General features: G+C 47.2%; 1 protein-coding gene across 1 annotated transcript; it reads right to left on the bottom strand.

The window, feature by feature from the left end:
• Window positions 1-9205: 9205 nt before the first annotated feature.
• Window positions 9206-10162, bottom strand: LOC144274837 (olfactory receptor 6N1-like). The gene has a single exon (XM_077833932.1). The coding sequence runs from the start codon at window positions 10160-10162 to the stop codon at window positions 9206-9208; it is 957 nt and encodes a 318-aa protein (XP_077690058.1).
• Window positions 10163-18733: the final 8571 nt, after the last annotated feature.

Below are 18733 nucleotides of genomic sequence, written 5' to 3'. Positions count from 1 at the left end.
GTCACTCCAATTTATGGTCCCCACACAGCTCTGCAGTATTTTTTGGGCCCTGCCTGCCTGCCTATGGGGGACTGACCCCTTCTTCTAGTCTCCTCCTACCTGAATCAGGTTCAAGTGGAGCTTGCCTTTCTGTGGGCCAGGATCTGGGGAGCCCTTGCCCCTCTGGATGGGGGAGCTGAGAACAGGCAGGCCTGGGGCATGCACCGAGGACACACTGCTGAGAAGGGGGGTGCTTGACACACCAGAAACCCTCCAGCCCTGGGGTGGGGGGAGAGGAACCCCCTCTGAAGTGAATGGGGGCAGTTCACATGCCTCAGAGCTGTGCTTTCAGGCTGTATTGAGCCCTCCTGGGTGTTCTCTTTCAGCTGAGAACCTCTCAGGGAGATGAGTGGGCCACTTCCTACCTCTCTGAGCCCAATCTGCTGCAGATAGATGGGTGGATCCTCTCTCCTTCATTCTCCCCCTGCTTCATACAGTAATGGAGTGCCAGGGTAGCTCTGCCCTAGCCAAGGTTGGGAAGCCCTTCTTGTTAAGTGGATGACTCCAAGTGCTCTAAAATTCACATGCTTATGCAGATTGTGTTAAAACTTGCCCTGGCAGTCCTGGTAGCAACTGCAAACATTGCGAGGCACTGCTATTGCACTAAACCAGTGGTTTTCAGCCTGTGGTCCACAGACCCCTTTGGGGTCCGTAGTCTGTGTAAGATTTCCAGAGGGGTGCATACCTTCCTTGGAAATTTTTTAGGAGTCTGCAATGAATAAAGTTTGAAAGTCACTTCACTATAACCAAAGTATGGGGAGGATCACTGCGGAATCACAGAGCAACCGTGTGGCTGAGGGGAAAGCTCGTGCCCTTCCATACCATTGCGTTCAGCAAAACTCAAACTTTGGGTAAGGTAAAAGCCCATGTCACCTTAACTCTGCCCTCAGTGCATGCTGCCCCTCCCCCATGACCATAATACACACGCTGCCTCTCTGCCTTGTCACGGCAATGGACGGGTATATCTACAGCTGCCTGGCCCTCAGTGCTGAGCCAGGCCCTGTAAAATGTCACCAGACTTTTACAACTATGATGCTTCTCGGGGAGCCCAGGGCTGGGAGTCACCTTGTTACCCCCTGTCTCCAGCACGAGGGAGTCCTTCCTCTCCTGGCTGAGTGAGAGCTCCGGACGCAACTGGCCGCTCAGACGCTCTCCTTTGGTCTCCACCAGCCCTGCAGCCTCACAATCGATGCACCCCAGCTCCTGAGTCCCTTCAAAGTGTCCCCTTCTGGTATCCACCCCGATCGCTGGGTTCCTTAGTTTCACCTTACCTCGTCCGCCCCCGGTCCTCTGTCACGCAGCACTTGAGTTCAGTCACAGTAAAACAAAAGGGAATTTATTTAAGAAAGAACAGAGATACACACAGAAACAAGTATGTGTGACAGAAGCAAATGGCTACATAGAAAACAAAATCATAAAGCACAAACTAGGGCCTAAGCTTACTCATGGTCACCTTTCCTATCTAATAAAGTAGATTCTCACCCCAAAGTTCAGTCTGTCACAGGGATTGCAGGCCCCACGGAGCTAGGACCTGGTCTTTCATAAAGCACCCCTGCTCGGCCAGGTACCTCCTCAGTGAACGAGTGCAGTCTCTTTCTCCTGTCATGTACGGAATCAGTCTTTTGTCTTTATTCCCAGACAGGGCCGTCCCCTCACTGTTATTTTGTCTTTTTCGCTTCCACGGGGCTTTGATATTTATAGTGTCTTGTCTTTCCATTGATTGTTCTGGATTGGTAGACAATTGAGCGATACATTACATAATAGATGAGCCAGGGAGGGATGACAACTCCCTCCCAGTTAAATGGGCCATCACCGAGACACGATTCCCTGCTGACTAATTCTTACTCCAAGACCATAAGGGCAAAACTTTTAGTACAGCTACATTATTCCCTATATGTACACCTCACAATAATTGAGTAGCAGTACATTACAAGCTTTCAGTAGACACCTTGGATGCTACCCTTTATGGATAAACATGTTGAAAAAGATGTATTAGTTGTAGTGAGTTTGTCAGTTCTGAGACAGGAGTTGCTTGTAAACAGCAAACTCTTTGCCAGTTGGCACCAAGAGGCCCCTGTGTCGCAACAATCCCTTCGCTGTTGCATGCATGATACCAACTAACCCTATACTTTCCCTACCCGTCATTAAAGCTGCAGACCACTCTCACATCCTATCTCACTGCTGTCAATACCCATTCCAATACAGAATCATTTAGGTCAGTGGTTTTCAAGCTTTTTTTCATTTGCGGACCTCTAAAAATTTTGAATGGAGATGCAAACCCATTTGGAAACCTTAGACATAGTGTGCAGATCCCAGGTTGAAAACCACTGATTTAGTTTGTGTCAATAGCAGGGCACTGGGGTCATCTTGACCCGGGCAGTGAGGACGTCTCAAGGTTCCTTCCCACCCTGCATTTCTGTGATTCACATAGGAACTTAGAGTGGAGCAACTCCTAGCTTGTCAGCGGCAAGGAAAACACCCTTGGGGTTCACAATGCCTGAGATAGGTACTCAGGCTCCCTGGACAATGAACGGGGAGCTACAGAGCTAAAACTGGGAGTCACAAAAGCCAGCATGCTCTGCAGGCAGGCGCCTAAGGTAGCCCCTGGGAGATGCTAAGCACAGGAGTGTGTCCCAAACCCGCCCCCTCACAAAGTTCAGCACCTAAATCCTGGCTGGAGGGAGGTGCCTCCTTCTGACTGGGGCTCTCAGCCCCTCTCTTTGAATCAGACACAGCTGCCCCATAACTCTGAGCCTCAGGGGGTACAGCACTCCCAAGGACATCGGAGACCCTGGATTCAGTCCACCTGCTCTAAAGGCGTGTTCATTATTTACAGTCAATCAATTATGACCCTACTTGGAGTGTAGCTTTTAGAAGGAGACTCCAGCCTTCCTGTAAAGTCTCCAGATGATGGCAACTCCACCACATCCCTTGGTAAATGGTTCAGAGTTGCTCCAAGACAGGGGTAGGCAACGTGTCCGTAGTAAAAATTGTGATGTCCATGGCAACTGGAATCTGGGTTGAATGACTGAAAGACATAACCCTTCCTGCAATGTCTGTCACCAAGTCCAGTAATTTTGTCAGGTGTCCGTCGCACAACATGGTGGTGCTGACCTGTGCTCCAAGAACAATTTGGGGATCTGGAAAACCAACCTTACAGTGAAAGACTCAAGAACCTCAAACTATGTAACTTAACAGGGAGACGGTGAGCAAAGCTTCCACAAAGAGTTGACTAGAAGTACCTACAGGGAGGGTATTGATGGTTGCCAGGGACTCTTCAGTCTCCTACACAAAGGCGAAATGAGAGCCAATGGCTGGCAACAGAAGGGAGACAAATTTGGGCGAGAAAGAAGGGGCACATTTTTAACAGTGAGGGCAATTGGCCATTGGAACAGTTTGTCCAGGGCTGTGGTGGATTCTGGGTCATTTGCAGTCTTTAAATCAGGGCTGGATGCCTCCTTCTAAAAGATCCTCTCTAGCTCCGGGACAAGCCAGGGGTGTTGCCAGGGGTGGGCTCGGGCTAGAGGGGGTTCATCTCCTGCCAGATCTGAGTGAGCCTCCCGCTTGGTGAGAGCCCGCTGGCTGCCCAGCAGGAGGACGTGCAGGGAGAGTCCCCGTGGCCCGGTGTGGTGCTTCAGGCAGAGTCCATCCTGAGCTTGCCCAGCGTGCCAGGCCTGTCCCCGGTGTGGGGAGTAAGATGGAGGGAGGGGAAGGGGAGGGGAGGGGGAAGGGGCTGCAGGGGAGGGAGGGAGACAGACACAGCCAGCTGCTGCCATCAGCACTGCCACACGGCTGCCTGTGCTCCCAGCCCCCCACCGCCCTTCCCTTTCCCCCTCCAAACCCCCATCATAGACCCCCCAATTAATCTCTTCCCACAGTGCCCCTCAACCCTTTCCCATAGCCCCCCAACCAACCCTCTGCCATAGACCCCCCAATATCCTGCTGCAGTTCCCAGCCAACACCCCCACCACAGACCCCCATATAACCCCCAACCCTCCCCACAGCTCCTGTTTAAACCCATCGAACCCCTTTTTACCCCATCCCCAAATAAACACATCCACCCACCCCCGGAGAAACACAAACCCCACAAAACCTCCTTCTGCCACATCCCCCACCCACCACACTACACCAACCCCCTTCTCCCCACATATATCCACCTCATGGCACACCCCTCCAACTAAACACCCCCAGAAAACATCACCCTGACAGCACCCCCTCACCCCACCCAGACCTCCCCCCGCCGCTGCTCGTCATCCCCCCAGCCCCATTGCCTAATAAACCCACCTCTGAAAACCGTCCCTACGCCCCCATCCTCCACCATCCTCAAACCACTTCCCTCCCCACACCTCCCTCTGTCTTCACCCCAACCCCTCCTGCCACTGCTCCAGCACCCTGACTCTCCCCAGGGCCCTTTTGTGGCCCCCAACACCCCGGTCCATCTACCCTACCCATCAGCCCGAATGCCCCCAGCTCCTGGCTACACCAACTCCCCTCTCCCTTCTTCAGTCGCTCCGGTCCCCTGGGGCTCACCCCGGAACCCCCCACGGGGCCCCTCACCCCTTTACCCTGACATCCAGCATCCTACCTTCACCCGTATGTGGGGCTGGGGACCTTTTTCCCCCTCCTTAGCCCTCCCCTTCCTTGTCTCCTTGGGGTGGTCGGAGGTCTGAGCCCCACTCATTGGAATGAGCTGCCCAGCAAATCTGAGAGTGGGGAGAGCCAACAGGCCAGAGCAGGGCGCCGGGCCCAGCCCCACAGCACACTGCTGTAGGGTGAGCGTGGGGCAGGCTGGCTCTCCAACCTCTCTCCCCTTCTTGCTGGGGCCTCATCTCCGCACCAGCCTGGGATAGAGACAGCGACCCCAACACCGGAGAGTGGGGCCTGACCATTTCCCTGAGCTCCCGCAAAGGGTATCTTCACCAGCCCCCTAGGGCGATGGGCCTGAGGGGGGAGTTGCTGGCTGGAAAGCTCCAGCCTCTGCTATGCGGAAGATGTGACTAAAATGATCAGAATGGATTTTTTTAACCTTAAAATCTATGTATCTAGGAGCTCCTCTCCCCCCAGGAACAGCGGGTTAATGGGGAAGTGAGAGTCTTGCAGGGTGGAGAGGAGGTGTGTGCGCATGGGCGGGGCGGGGATTGTGAGTCTGGGCCCCTCTCTCTTTCCTCAGCTGAGTAGAAAGGAGCACAGTGCAAACCACCTCCAAAGGTTTTGAAAGAAAACTGAAAACAACAGAACATTTTTTTTTTTTGAGAGAGAGAGAGGGAGGAAAAAAAAGGTGGGTGAGGTGTTATCTTTGATTGGTCCAACTTCTGTTGGTGGGAGAGACAAGCTTTCATGCTTACACAGAACTCTTCTTCAGTCTGGGAAATGTACTCGGTGTCACAGCTAAGTACAAGGTGGAACAGATAATTTATCATAAATAGTTCACACACATTTCAGGGGACCATTCAAGTTGAAATGTCCTATTTAGTCAGGGATTGGTACTGCTTTGAGCAGGAGGTTGGACTAGATGACCTCCTGAGGTCCCTTCCAACCCTGATATTCTATTATTCTATGATTAACACCTGTCAGGGTCCCTTCCCCATTCTCAACGCTGGGGTACAGATGTGGGGACCCACATGCAAGACCCCCTAAGCTTATTTTTACTAGCTTAGGTTAAAAACTTTCCCAAGGCACAAATTCCACCTTGTCCTTGAACAGTATGCTGCCGCCACCAAGTGATTTAGACAAAGAATCAGGGAAAGGACCACTTGGAGTTCCTGTTCCCCCAAAATATCCCCCCCCCCAAGCCCTTACACCCCCTTTCCTAAGGAGGCTTGAGAACAATATCCTAACCAATTGGTACAAAGTGAACACAGACCCAAATCCCTGGATCTTTGGACACTGAAAAAAAAATCAATCAGTTCTTAAAAGAAGACTTTTTTTTTAAAAAAAAAGGGTAAAAATCCCCTCTGTAAAATCAGGTTGGAAGATAACTTTACAGGGTAACAAAAGATGAACAAAACACAGAGGAACCCCCTCGAGCCTTAGTTTCAAAGTTACAAAACAGGGATAAACTTCCCTCCAGCAAAGGGAAAATTCACAAGTTGAGAGACTGGTTTGGAATGGTTTGGAGGACATGGATTGAAGTCCAGTCCCTCTTAGTCCTAAGAGCGAAGGAACACAGAAACAAAGAACTGAAAACAAAGCCTCCCCCCCGCCCAGATTTGAAAGTATCTTTTGTCCCCATTGGTTCCTTTGGTCAAGTGCCAACCAGGTTCCTCCTTACAGGTAAGGAGGAATTTTAGGCTACCCTTATGGTTATGACACACACACCCCCAGTCATGGGAGGGAGGGTGGGAAATGCAACTGTGTGTGTGTGGGGGGGGGTTAGTTGGTTACAGTTTGTTGTAATAAGCCATAAATCTAGTGTCTCTATTCAGTTAATGATTTTTAGTGTCTTGCAAAGTTATGCATTTAAGTTCCCAGGCTCATCTTTTGACAGGGTTGTGCAGATTTCTTTTGAGAATGAGGACCGAGAGGTCAGATGTAGAGTGAAGGCTTTGTGAAAAGTATCATTAAACAATTACAATCCACACTCGATGGGGATCACATTCTGAAAGAAATCTTTCCTGAACCCCCACTTCTGGCTTTCAAACAACCCCCCGTCCTTTCCAACCTCACCATCAGAAGCAAGTTCCCCACAGATCAGGACACACCAACTCAAAGCCGCATCAGACCCTGCCAGAACAATAGTTGCAAAAGCAGCAGACATATCTCCTCTGCTACAATGAGCAATACTTCCCCCAATACACCTTTCAAGATCCATGGGTCCTATCTGTGCCTATCATGACATGTGGTGTACCTCATCCAGTGAATCAAATGCCCAGACAACAGCTATGTGGGTGAAACCAGACAATCACTATGCTCTCAAATGAACTGACACAGAAAAATGATAAAAGACAAACACTGTATCACCTTTGGGTGAACACTTTTCACCAAGAGATCACTCTATAGCAGTCCTTTGAAATATGTTAACTACTTATGTTAAACAATCTGTTCCACCTTGTATTTAGCTGACACACTGAGTACATTTCCCAGACTATGTATCTGAGATCCTGACTGAGCCTGGAGCTGCTGACACCCCCTTCCCGCCTTTGTCTGAGGTGTGTCCCTCTCTGTCTTCCAGCCATTGCTCTGAGCAATGGGGCTGTGAATAAGAGGCATCTCTCCTCCCCCCCACTACCACCCAGGCTAGAGAGGAGTAGGGGAGGGGAAGGGAAAGGGAAAGGGGTGGTGGCTTCAAATGAGATAGGGGAATGTGGAGCTGACAATCCCCACCTCTTTAGCCCCCCCTCCCCCTTCCATCCATTCCCATGATCCCTTTCCAGTGTTTCTCCCCTCCCTCTGGCCTGACACGCCCCACCCCCCGGAACACTCTCCCTACCCTCAATCCTCTCCCCTACCACCCATCCCCATTTATCAGCAATTCATAGAGTTTAAGGACAGAAGAGACCATCATGTCACATGGTGGCCGTTATTTAATATAACAGCCCAAAACTCACTCCATAACATCTGCTACTATCCACCTTTCACTATGCAGCACAGAGGTCCTCGTCTCTTCAGTGCTCTCTACTCAGCACTTACACACTGTTACACAGCTTCACCTCCCTTTCCATTGGTCCTTTGGCAACATAACTTCTCCTTTCTTGCCCCTCCACTTTGGCTGCTGTTCATTGGACAGCACAGCTGCGCCTGTCCTCTCTGTCCTCTTGTGGCCCTAGACAGCATAACTGCATCTCTCCTCATTTCTTACCTACTGCTAGCTGTGTGCTGTTTCAAACTAAAGCCACTGGGAACAAAATCGTACAAAAAATGAATGCAACATTAGTGGCTACAAGAGCGCATACAGTGGCAGCAGCTCTCAAAGGCTTAGCAGGGGTTTCCCATCCATCCAGCGCCTTTCTGTTGATGGGGGCTCTGCGTCCAATGGAAATGCACAGATTGAAGCTACCATGACAGATTCCCAGTGGCTCTCCAGGCTGAGATTCTCAGAGGCGTGTAAGGTGATGTGCATCCATCTCCCATTTCAAAGGGATTTGGGTGACTAGCTCTGTCAGGTCCCTTCTGAAATCCCTTCCACAGAGTCGGAGCCCTACAGTTCTCACTGGTGCCCAGCTCCCCGGCCTCTGGCCAAGCCGTGACGTGCTCCCAGTGACTGAGCCAGCACTGCCGTGTTTGGCATCACAGGAGTTCTGCCCGTTGGTAGGTGGTTGCCGCTTCCTCTCACCATAAGTTGCCTCACCCTCTGAGGAAAGGGCCCTGTGTGGAGCAGAGCTGCCTGGGGTACCTGGGGCTGACTAGACACTGTAGTCTCAGAACTAGCCCTGTTGGACATTGGGCTTCTTGCAGTTAGTTTTGGGGATGCTCATTGTAACAGGTCCCCTCCCTTTGAACTGCTCTGTGCAGCTGGTGGAAGCAGAGCAGCTGGTGCCCTGCAGGGCCATGAGCAGAGTCCCTCGTCAGTGACCGTTTGACAGACCTCACCCCCGGAATGGCCTCCGTTCTATGGGTGCCCTGGCAAACCCCCAGCTGGGCCTGGACAGTCCCAGTGGACCTGGCGTGTGAGTCTACCTCTTTGTTTGCCCAACCTCCCTGCCTCCAAGGGCCCGGTGAGCCTGGAGCTGTTGCTTTCACGGAGCTGGTCACAGCCGGGTGTAGCCCAGATAAGAGCTATAAAGCTGTTCCTGGTGAAGTGTCCAGAGGTCACTGCTGGGGCCTGGTTGCTTGCCTCTGGCCTCTGTGAGTTCAGTGAAGATGGTTGGTTTGCAGAGGGTTATGACGGTAATATGCACAATTTCAGGGGTGGCAGATTTCCCAGGCTTACATTCCCAACTCTGCTGCACAAGGAGTTACTATTTTTATTGTCCAAACATTTATTTAGATCACGAATGGCTTTTTTAAAGATCTAAACAATTGGTTACAATTTTGTCTCCATTCTGCCTAGTGCCCATAACTCCATGATGGGAACATGGTTATGGCCACCTCCCTCCCTGGTCCTTCCACTGAGGTGGACAACACTGAGTGCTGAGATTTTCACTCGGACTTTTCAACTTAATTTTAATGGGGGATGATTGCTGAAATCACCCAGACAGCCTGAGGTTTTCAAAGCTAAGTTTTTATCTCAGAGTCTCTGCACGTTTTTGCAAAAGCCACATTTACTGACTGCTTTCCTCAAAGCTTCCTTGACCTCTCTGTTTCTCAGGCTGTAGATGAGGGGGTTTACCAGGGGAGTCAGGACCGTGTAGCAAAGAGAGAGCACTTTGTTTAGGTCTCTCAGTGTATCACGTTTCGGTAGCATGTAGACAATCATTAGGGTTCCATAGAAAATTGTCACCACAATGAGGTGAGAGGAGCAGGTGGAAAAGGCCTTTTGCCTCCCGGTGGTGGAAGGAATTCTCAGGATGGTGGCGATGATGCACATGTAGGACGTCATGGTTAGCAGGAATGGAGGCAGGATGAATACACAGGCTAGTATGAAATCCACCAATATGAGCTGGTGGGTGTCACTGCAGGAGAGCTCTATCAGTGGGAGGGCATCACAATAGAAATAGTCAATTTCATTTGGGCCACAGAATATTAACTGTGATAGGAATAAGACAAAGATGGTAATACCCAAAGAACCATTTAACCAGGAGCCAGCAGCCAACTGGAAGGAAAACCTGATATTCATAAGAGTTAAATAGTGCAGGCATTTACATATCGCTAAATACCGATCATAAGACATCAATGTTAGGAGACAGCATTCTGTAGCCACCAGAGAACCAAAGAAATACAGTTGTATGATGCAGCCACTGACTGAGATGGTTCTGTCCCCAGTCAGGAGACTGGCCAGCATCTGGGGCACGATGGCTGAGGTGTAGCAGGTCTCTACGCAGGACAAATTCCCCAGGAAGAAGGACATGGGGCTGTGAAGATGCTGGTCAGCCACAACGAGCACCACAATGAGGGTGTTCCCAACCACGGTTGCCATGTAGATCACTAGGAACATCAGGAAGAGAAGAATTTGCAGGTCAGGGAGATCCCCGAATCCCAGGAGGAAGAATTCAGTGATGGCTGTTTGGTTTCTGCAGTCTGCCATTGGTTGAGTCTAGGAACAATAAATCTGTGCGACTGAATTGGAAGGACACAGAGTTAAAAGTTAATCAAATCTCGTGAATTAATTCCATAAATATTCAGAAAATCCCTCCCTCTCCTGGTTACAGGCTGAAATTTTAAGGCTAAGTTTAGATTTCAGAGCAAAGTGCTCGGAAACTGAGTCCAAGGACAGAACATTCCTCTGATGGGGAAGAGGGTGTTCGACACGGATATCAGTGATTACTATAAAAGCCCATTTATCTGGTAGCCACATACTGATATTACAGATCAGATCATTTCTCTGTCTATCATATCCTTTCTAGTGACATACCAGAGCTTAACAATGATGCTTAAATGCTATATTTCACTTCTGGCAATGGCCAGAATCATTCCATGTCTTAGGAGTAAAAATCAAACATCAACTAAAATCTTGGACTGAGATTTTTCAATGTGGTCTAGAGCTCTTAGGCACCGTCCTGCTGTTAGATTTCTTTCCATGAATTCTAGCACTATATCCGGGTATATTCAGCATTTCAGTGCCCTGTAGGAGAAGGAATAATTTTCACCCCCTCACAAGAGATCAGTTCATGCCATAAATAATGAAGTGGAGTAAATTCTCCCTTAGTGCCTGTGGTGGTGAAGGGAACGTGGTGAGGGACTGGCAGTGCCTTTTCTGTTTCCCAACAGTAGCTATGTAGCAGTCATCAAATACAGCTCTTTGGAGGGTGGATCTTAAGAAGGTGCAAAACCAGGCTGATGTACAACCCTAACTGGGAAATGACCCTCCCCACTTCATAATGAGTGTGGGATGATAATACAGGAAAGGCACTGGGTGAAAAAAAATGCTTTCCCTAAACTCAAAGTCTAGAAACAATCTGGCATGTGTGATCCGGGCTGGTAAGACTCTATCACCACTCGCCACTCCATTGAAAATTCATGGAAGACCGGAGACATACCAGAAGACTGGAAAAGGGCAAATATAGTACCCATCTATAAAAAGGGAAATAAGGACAACCTGGGGAATTACAGACCAGTCAGCTTAACTTCTGTGCCCGGAAAGGTAATGGAGCAAATAATTAAGCAATCAGTTTGCAAACACCTAGAAGATAATGAGGTGATAAGTAACAGTCAGCATGGATTTGTCAAGAACAAAGCATGTCAAACCAACCTGATAGCTTTCTTTGACAGGGTAACAAGCCTTGTGGATGGCGGGAAGTGGTAGATGTGGTATATCTTGACTTTAGTAAGGCTTTTGATACTGTCTCTCATGACCTTCTCATAAACAAACTAGGGAAATACAACCTAGATGGAGCTACTCTAAGGTGGGTGCATAACTGGTTGGAAAACCATTCCCAGAGTGTCGTTATCAGTGGTTCACAGTCATGCTGGAAGGGCATAATGAGTGGGGTCCCACAGGGATATGTTTTGGGTCGGGTTCTGTTCAATATCTTCATCAACAATTTAGATAATGGCATAGAGAGTACACTTATAAAGTTTGTGGACAATTCCAAGCTGGGAGGGGTTGTGAGTGTTTTGGAGGATAGGATTAAAATTCAAAATGATCTGGACAAACTGGAGAAATGGTCTGAAGTAAATAGGATGAAATTCAATAAGGACAAATGCAACATACTCCACTTAGGAAGGAACAATCAGTTGCACACATACCCAATGGGAAATGAGTGCAGAAGGAAGAAGTACTGTGGAAAGGGATCTGGGGGTCATTGTGGATCACAAGCTAAATATGAGTCAACAGTGTAACACTGTTGCAAAAAAAAGCAAATATAATTCTGGGATGTATTAGCAGGTGTGTCATAGGCAAGACACGAGAAGTAATTCTTCCACTCCTGGGCACCACATTTCAGGAAAGATGTGGACAAATTGGAGAAAGTCCAGAGAAGAGTAACAAATACGATTAAAGGTCAAAACCTGGGTTTGACCCACATCCCAATCCCGACTCTGTCTTTGGCTCTGACCCTCGGCTTAACTCTGACTCTGATTTTTGCTTGATCCTCAGCTTGACCCTGACACTGGCTCTGACTCCTGGCTTCAGTTCTGGGATCCCAAGCTCCTGCCACTAGTCCTGCCTACCTTTGCCAAGGATTCTGGAAGTTTTCCTGGACCACCCCTCACACTTGTACAAGGCCAACCCTGTGGGACATGGAGGCAGTGGGTCACCCCCTACCCAGCATGTTGCAAGGGGCACTAAACACGCCTGAACAGGTTGACAGCCCTCGGAGAGAACTTCCCATGGTGCGAACACAATTGGGCAGCTTTGACCAACACTCCGTGAAGTAGTTGGGTTACATCCTGTCTCCGAGGGCCTCAAAATGGACCCCAGGAAGGTGAACGCTGTTTGGACCTGGGCGGCACCCCTGGAACATCAAGGAGCTGCAGTGCTTCCTTGGGTTTGCTAATTTTTATAGGCACTTCATGCCTGGGTTTTCAGACCTGATAGCCCCATTGACAGTGCTCCTCCCCAAACACGCCTCTTTCACCTACTCTCCGGAGGCTCAACAGGTGTTCGACCAGCTCAAGATGTCCTTCACCAGTGCTCCAGTCTTGATCCATCCTGACCCAATGCGGGTCTTTGTCAGTGAGACTGATGCATCTAATGTTGCAATTGGGACCCTACTTCCCCAAGAATCAGGCCCCCAACAGCACCTGTTCCCTTGTGCTTATTATTCTCGGAAACTCACACCCAGCAGAACAAAATTATGAGATTTTAGATACGGAGCTTCTAGCAATCAAAGCCACCTTCGGGGAATGGCGCCACCACCTTGAAGGTGCCCAACACCCAATACAGGTATACACAGATCATAAAATCTTGGACTATCTCCGTAGGGCAAAGGCGCTGAACCAAAGACAGCTTCAGTGGGCCCTGTTGTTCACACACTTTTATTTTACCATCACCTGTCACCAGAACAAGGCAGCCAATGCCCTGTCCTGAAAAGGGGAATACCTCCCTGACCATACCCAGCTGGTGTGCATCCTCAAGCCCTATATTTTCCTGGATGCTCTATTCCCCAAGACCACTTCCTCCTTTAGTTAGTAAGAAGGCGCCCCTCAGCACCTTCAGACACCCTATCTAGACTCTAGGTGATTATTACTGTGGATTTGATAGTCAAGCTTCCCTTATCTGCCAAGCATACCATCATCCTCCTAGAAGAGCCTGTCTGGGCAGCACCCCTAGAAGAGATGATGTAAGGCCTAGTGGGTCTATAGACTACCAGGCAACAAACATCCCCACATTGCTACCTGTAATTTGATTATTCCTTGCAACACACAATCTGCAGTGGTTTAACAGCAGGGGAAGTTCCGCCTCATGTGATCTGACTGACAGTGGTCTTAGCTATCCCTGATTGGCTCCTTGATCCTATATAAAGCGATGGGGTGTAAAAGGAAGTGTCCAGGCTCTGGTTGAAGAAAGGCTGTTTCAGTAGTGACTGTGGGGTGCTGGCTCGGTGGCTGGCTGGGCAGAGTGAGATGGATGAGAGAAATGAAACTGAAACCAAGCTAGACAATGAGTACAGGGAAAGCATTGACGAAGACTGGATGCCAGCAAGGAAAAAGAAAAGGGGAGATTCTCTGCACCCAGAAGAAGGACCAGCAAATAGGAGGGCAGGAAAGGGAAATGGGGGGAAGTTACCTAACAGTAAAATCCGTAGATAAGGACATAAAGACAGGAGATATCAACCCCCTGAGAATGGCAGAGGGGATCAAAAAAGTGCTGGAGACAGAGCAAGAGCTAAGATGGTACCTGCTGGAGACTCATTAGTGGAATGTAAAAACAAAGACCAAGTAGGGACACTCCTTAAGACAAAGGTGCTAAGTAAAATACAAATAAGTTGTCAGCTACCCAAATTCCTCACTGGCATGCCAAATGAAACTTCAGGAAAGAAAGCAAGGAATAGGTGGAGATAAGGTGATAAGTGCTAAGTGGCTAACTAGCAGAAGAGGCAGTGATAGCAAGTGCTTGACAGCTGTGCTGGTCACATTTTAAGGGAGGGATGTGACCAGATAGTCCAGAATATCAGAGTAACTTTAGGGTATCAAAGTCCTATAGTCCTCTTCCTGTGAGATGCTACAGCGGCCAGAGATTTGGTCATGTTGCAAATAAGTCCAATGGGAAAATAAAGTGCAGTAAGCGTGGAGGTGACCATTCACAGGATAACTGTGAGGAAGGGACAGAACAAAAATGTTGCAACTGTGGAGGAAAACACAGCTCAGAATATGCAAGCTGTACTGAGGGGAGCAAGCTAGAGAACTACAAGAAACCCAAGTTGCTAATAACATGTCCTGTGCAGAAGCTGTTAGGAAATACCTAAAAGAGAACCTGATGTGAGGAAAGGCAATAGCCTGCAACAAATCAATGGGAGGGAATGAGTAACGTTGGTATGAAAAGAGATTCATTGCAGTAATGGTTGATGTAATCAATTGTAGTTCTCAAACAGGAAAGAAAACAGAAAATGAGAATTATAATTAAAGCTGTCAGTGGAACAACTTCAGACTTTCCTCAGTGAAACTACTATGGACGGTTAGAAACAGATTTTCAGCTTGAATGCCCACAGCTTAATAGCACATGGGTAGGAATTAAAGACCAATATTTTTGATATGAAAACAAAGCCTGATCTAATATGCATACAAGACTTGGCTAATAGAAAAATGAGACTATAAAATCCCAGGATATGGTCTATATGGACATGATAGAGAAATGGAAAAGGTGGGGACGCATACCCTTTCACTAAGGAGAACCTGAAGTACCTTGAAATAGAGGTTAGAAAGCTAAATAGCAAGGATAATGCTATTGAGATACCAATACAAAACAATTCTGCATCTCTAAGACTTTATCATGTTTATGACCCATGCAGGAAACTAGAGGCTATGGACCTGAAAGAATTCATTGCAAGTGTCACATGCCCACTCATTGTCTGTGGTGATCTGAATAGTCACAACCGATTACAGGGAAGTAAGAAAAACATGGAAAATGTTCAGAGCAAATCTTTGAAGAGAATAATTTAGCAATCAATGATGGAGCGCCTACCAGGTTCAATACAGCTGATGGAAGCTTCTCATGTCTGGATCTGGGACCATAGGGAGTGAATGCAGCTGTGAAATTGACAGAGGGGTGGGAATGGCTAGTGACCACATCCTGACATTAATTACATCTCAAGGAAAAGGATATCCCCACTTGGAATCTTAAAAAAGCAAACTGGAAAAATCTTTGGAAAGAGAAGTGAGCAATATGTGAGTAAGTAATGGATCTGTGAAGATATTGGGGAATTCTGTAGTAATATTAATAAAGGAATCATAAAGACAGCCAGCCTAGCTATTCCTAGGATGCCAACCCTGCCTGAAGATAGGGGAAGTGTACCATGGTGGAACAGGGAATATGAAACGGTAATTAGGGAAAGGAATAAGGCATATAAGACAGCAAAAAATCCTTAAAGAATGGACTTAATGAAATATAAAAAAGTAAGGTAGTTTCACAAAGGGCTATAAAAAGGGCAAAAAGAGCGAGCTGGACACCATAACATGGGGAAGTAAGTAAAAATACCAATACAGCAAAGTTTATATATAAACAAACTAGGGAAATGAATGGAATAAAGAGTAAGAGTCACGTAACACCAAGTCTTCCAGTTGCAGGGCATGGAGTAATAAGCTCTAAGAAAAGAAAAGCAGAAACTCTGGCCACCATGCTTCAAAAAGTCAGTAATGATGAATATCAGAGGATACAAATTAGGGAAAAGAAAAGAACATTAAGGATAATTATGAGATGAAGAGGTGGGGTGGGAGAAGGATGTGGATATTTTAAATGTAAACTTTAGTGTGGCTTAGGTAAAACCATGGGAAGTATAGTAAGGGAGAGAACAGTAGCACACCTAGAAAGAAGACGGTTTATAGATAAAACACAAAGTGGGCTCCAGTAAGGTGGGAGTGTGATTGACCACGCTGTCAGGATAGAGACAGAAGCACAAAAAAGCATGAGAATCATAGAATTAATTATACTAATATTCCTGAGCATAGAAAAAGCCTACGATGTGTTCTGGAGAGAGGAACTACTTCCTAAAGTGGCCTCAATGGGTAACATAGGAAGAATGTACAGATGGATAAGGAACTTCTTAGGCAAAAGAACAAGTCCAATTTGGGAAAGCTTTCTCCAGTGTATAGTAAATTGCAAGTGAAACTCCACAGAGCAGTGTAGTTACACCAGCCCTCTTTAACATCATGATAAATGATCGCCCTGAAGAGATGAGGATAGGAATAGGGATCATGTTTGCTGACTGTGCCATATGGATCAAAAGCAGAAACCTTGAAAGTGCCACCAAAAGAATGATGATGCACTTAAGAGAAGTGCAGAATGTGGAAAGAGGTGGGGCTTCAAATTCTCATAGACAAAACTAAGGGAATGATCCTCACAACATGGAAAAGCCAAAAAGATGTAAAGTTATAGCTATATGACCAACAGATAAATATACTGACATTACAAATTCTTCGGTGTGATATTTGATAACAAGCTCACTTGGAGGGACCATACTGAAAATATGAGATAAGTGCAAAAGTCAAATACCTTTGGAACATCCTGGGGAGTGGATATGAAAATGGTGGCAATGCTATACAGAGCACTAATTAGACCAGTTATTGAGTATGGATGCCCGGCCTTTGGGTCAGCCATGAATACAAATCCGAACTAGATTATATCCACACACACGCATTGCATATCAGGTGGTGAGTTCATTACTGTATCTCTGTACTACAGATATACGCATTTCCATCAGCTGCTGCTAACTCTTAGAACGAAGCTCCCAGACTCAACCTTTTTGGGTCAAAGTACGAGATAATAGTGAAGATAGCACTAAGCTAACCGGTTCGGACAAAAAGTCAACATTCCCCATGTAAATAAGGTACAGAAGTGGATAGCTGATCTTCATGAAAAGAAGGGATTGAAAGAGACCAAAATGTATAGCTATGGGAAAATATTCTATCCTTAGAAAATCACCCCCGGTCGGGAAAGACGTGGAATTATATGATGAAATCAATAAAAGAATGATAGACAAGATGTCACAATTATATTGATTTGCTATAAGTGGGGACTCTATTGACAAATACATACAGAGGGTTCCAAAGAGGAAGAACAAAGTGGGAACAGCTTCCTGTGTGCCCTCACTCGGACTCAAGAAAGCTGTATGACTAACTTTGTATCCGTCTTTATGGCTGAGATACACAGGGATTATGCTAGCACTAAATCGTGCTTTAGATGTGTGGCCAGCTGCTGTGGCCATCCTGTCTGACTCTTTATCAGGGCTGCAGCAGGCAACTCACAGTGGTGAGTCTGACAGCAGAAATGATTCTCTTAATGATATATTACTGCTAACAGCCAGACTGGTGGAACTGGATATAACCAACGTAATCGCATGGATCCTGGTGCAGACAGGGATAGCAGGCAACGAATTGGCTGGCAAAAAGTGTTATTAATCACAAACAAGTTGACCTCGGGATCCCCTTAAGCAAACTGGCATTTAAACACCTAATCAAAAGTGAGCTAAGGAAGGAATGGCAAGAACTGTAGGCAAATGAAATGAAGGGGAAAAAAATTCCTGATTCTGCCTCCGGCTCTGACCCTCGGCTTGACTCTTGACCCTGATACTGACTCTGACCCCTGGCTTCGGTTCTGGGATCTCCAGCTCCTAACACTTGTCCTACCTACCTTTGCCCAGCATCCTGACACAGACTATGTATCGTAAAAATGAATACAGATACTTCCCACATTCTTCACAGAAGGTGAATCTTAAATTGCTCATGCTTAATTACTCAAGCACTTTAATACCCCGGTTTGGAAGGTGATATATAAATGCAAAGCAGCAGCAGTTTGGAATTGGGTGCTCACCTCTATTCATAGGACAGCTCTCACTGGAGTCGATGAACTCATTTCTCAGGGTTTGAGACCAGGTGGGTGAGGTAATACCTTTTATTGGACCAACTTCTGCTGGTGAGAGACATGTTTTCGACACACAGAGCTCTTCAGGGTTTGGCAGACAGGACTCCAGTTCCACTGAGGTTCTTGTCTTTCATCATTCTGCAGAAATGGGACTTTCTCAGTAGAGACCTGCAGTTACCTGAAGGGACAGAAAATGGGCTTCCCCTTCGATTTAAAAAGTGTAAATGCTCTCTTATAGTTGCATTCTTTCTTCGTGCTTTTCAAAATGGTCCCACTTTGACCTTTTTCCCACTTGGTTCATTTTGTGTCTCCAAAGCGTTGTAGCTAACAATGCCCACTGTGAGTTGCAATTATACAAGTCCCATTCTACATCACGTTTTAGTCTAATGATCCTTTTGTGGAAAATATTTTAGATCATGGACAAACACCAGCTTACATTTTTGGGAGATGGCTGTCCAAGGTGATGGCCAGTTATCATGTACTTGCACCACCCCGAATTAGTATTCAAGAGATGCTGCCATCTAATGGGCATTTTTGAAAATAGTGGCCCATGTCTCACTCTTACAACATGCTGCCACCTAGGAGCCATTTTACAGTATAACTTTCCCATTATTGTATTGGCTACTGAACTCTATTGGT

This window comes from Eretmochelys imbricata, chromosome 14 (assembly GCF_965152235.1).
Source record: "Eretmochelys imbricata isolate rEreImb1 chromosome 14, rEreImb1.hap1, whole genome shotgun sequence".
Classification (NCBI taxonomy): domain Eukaryota; kingdom Metazoa; phylum Chordata; order Testudines; family Cheloniidae; genus Eretmochelys; species Eretmochelys imbricata.
This window is presented reverse-complemented; position numbering and strand designations above follow the sequence as displayed.

What these genes read in the sequence shown, in the direction of transcription:
- LOC144274837 (XM_077833932.1), bottom strand. Translation starts at nt 10,162, where the DNA reads ATGGCAGACTGCAGAAACCAAACAGCCATCACTGAATTCTTCCTCCTG.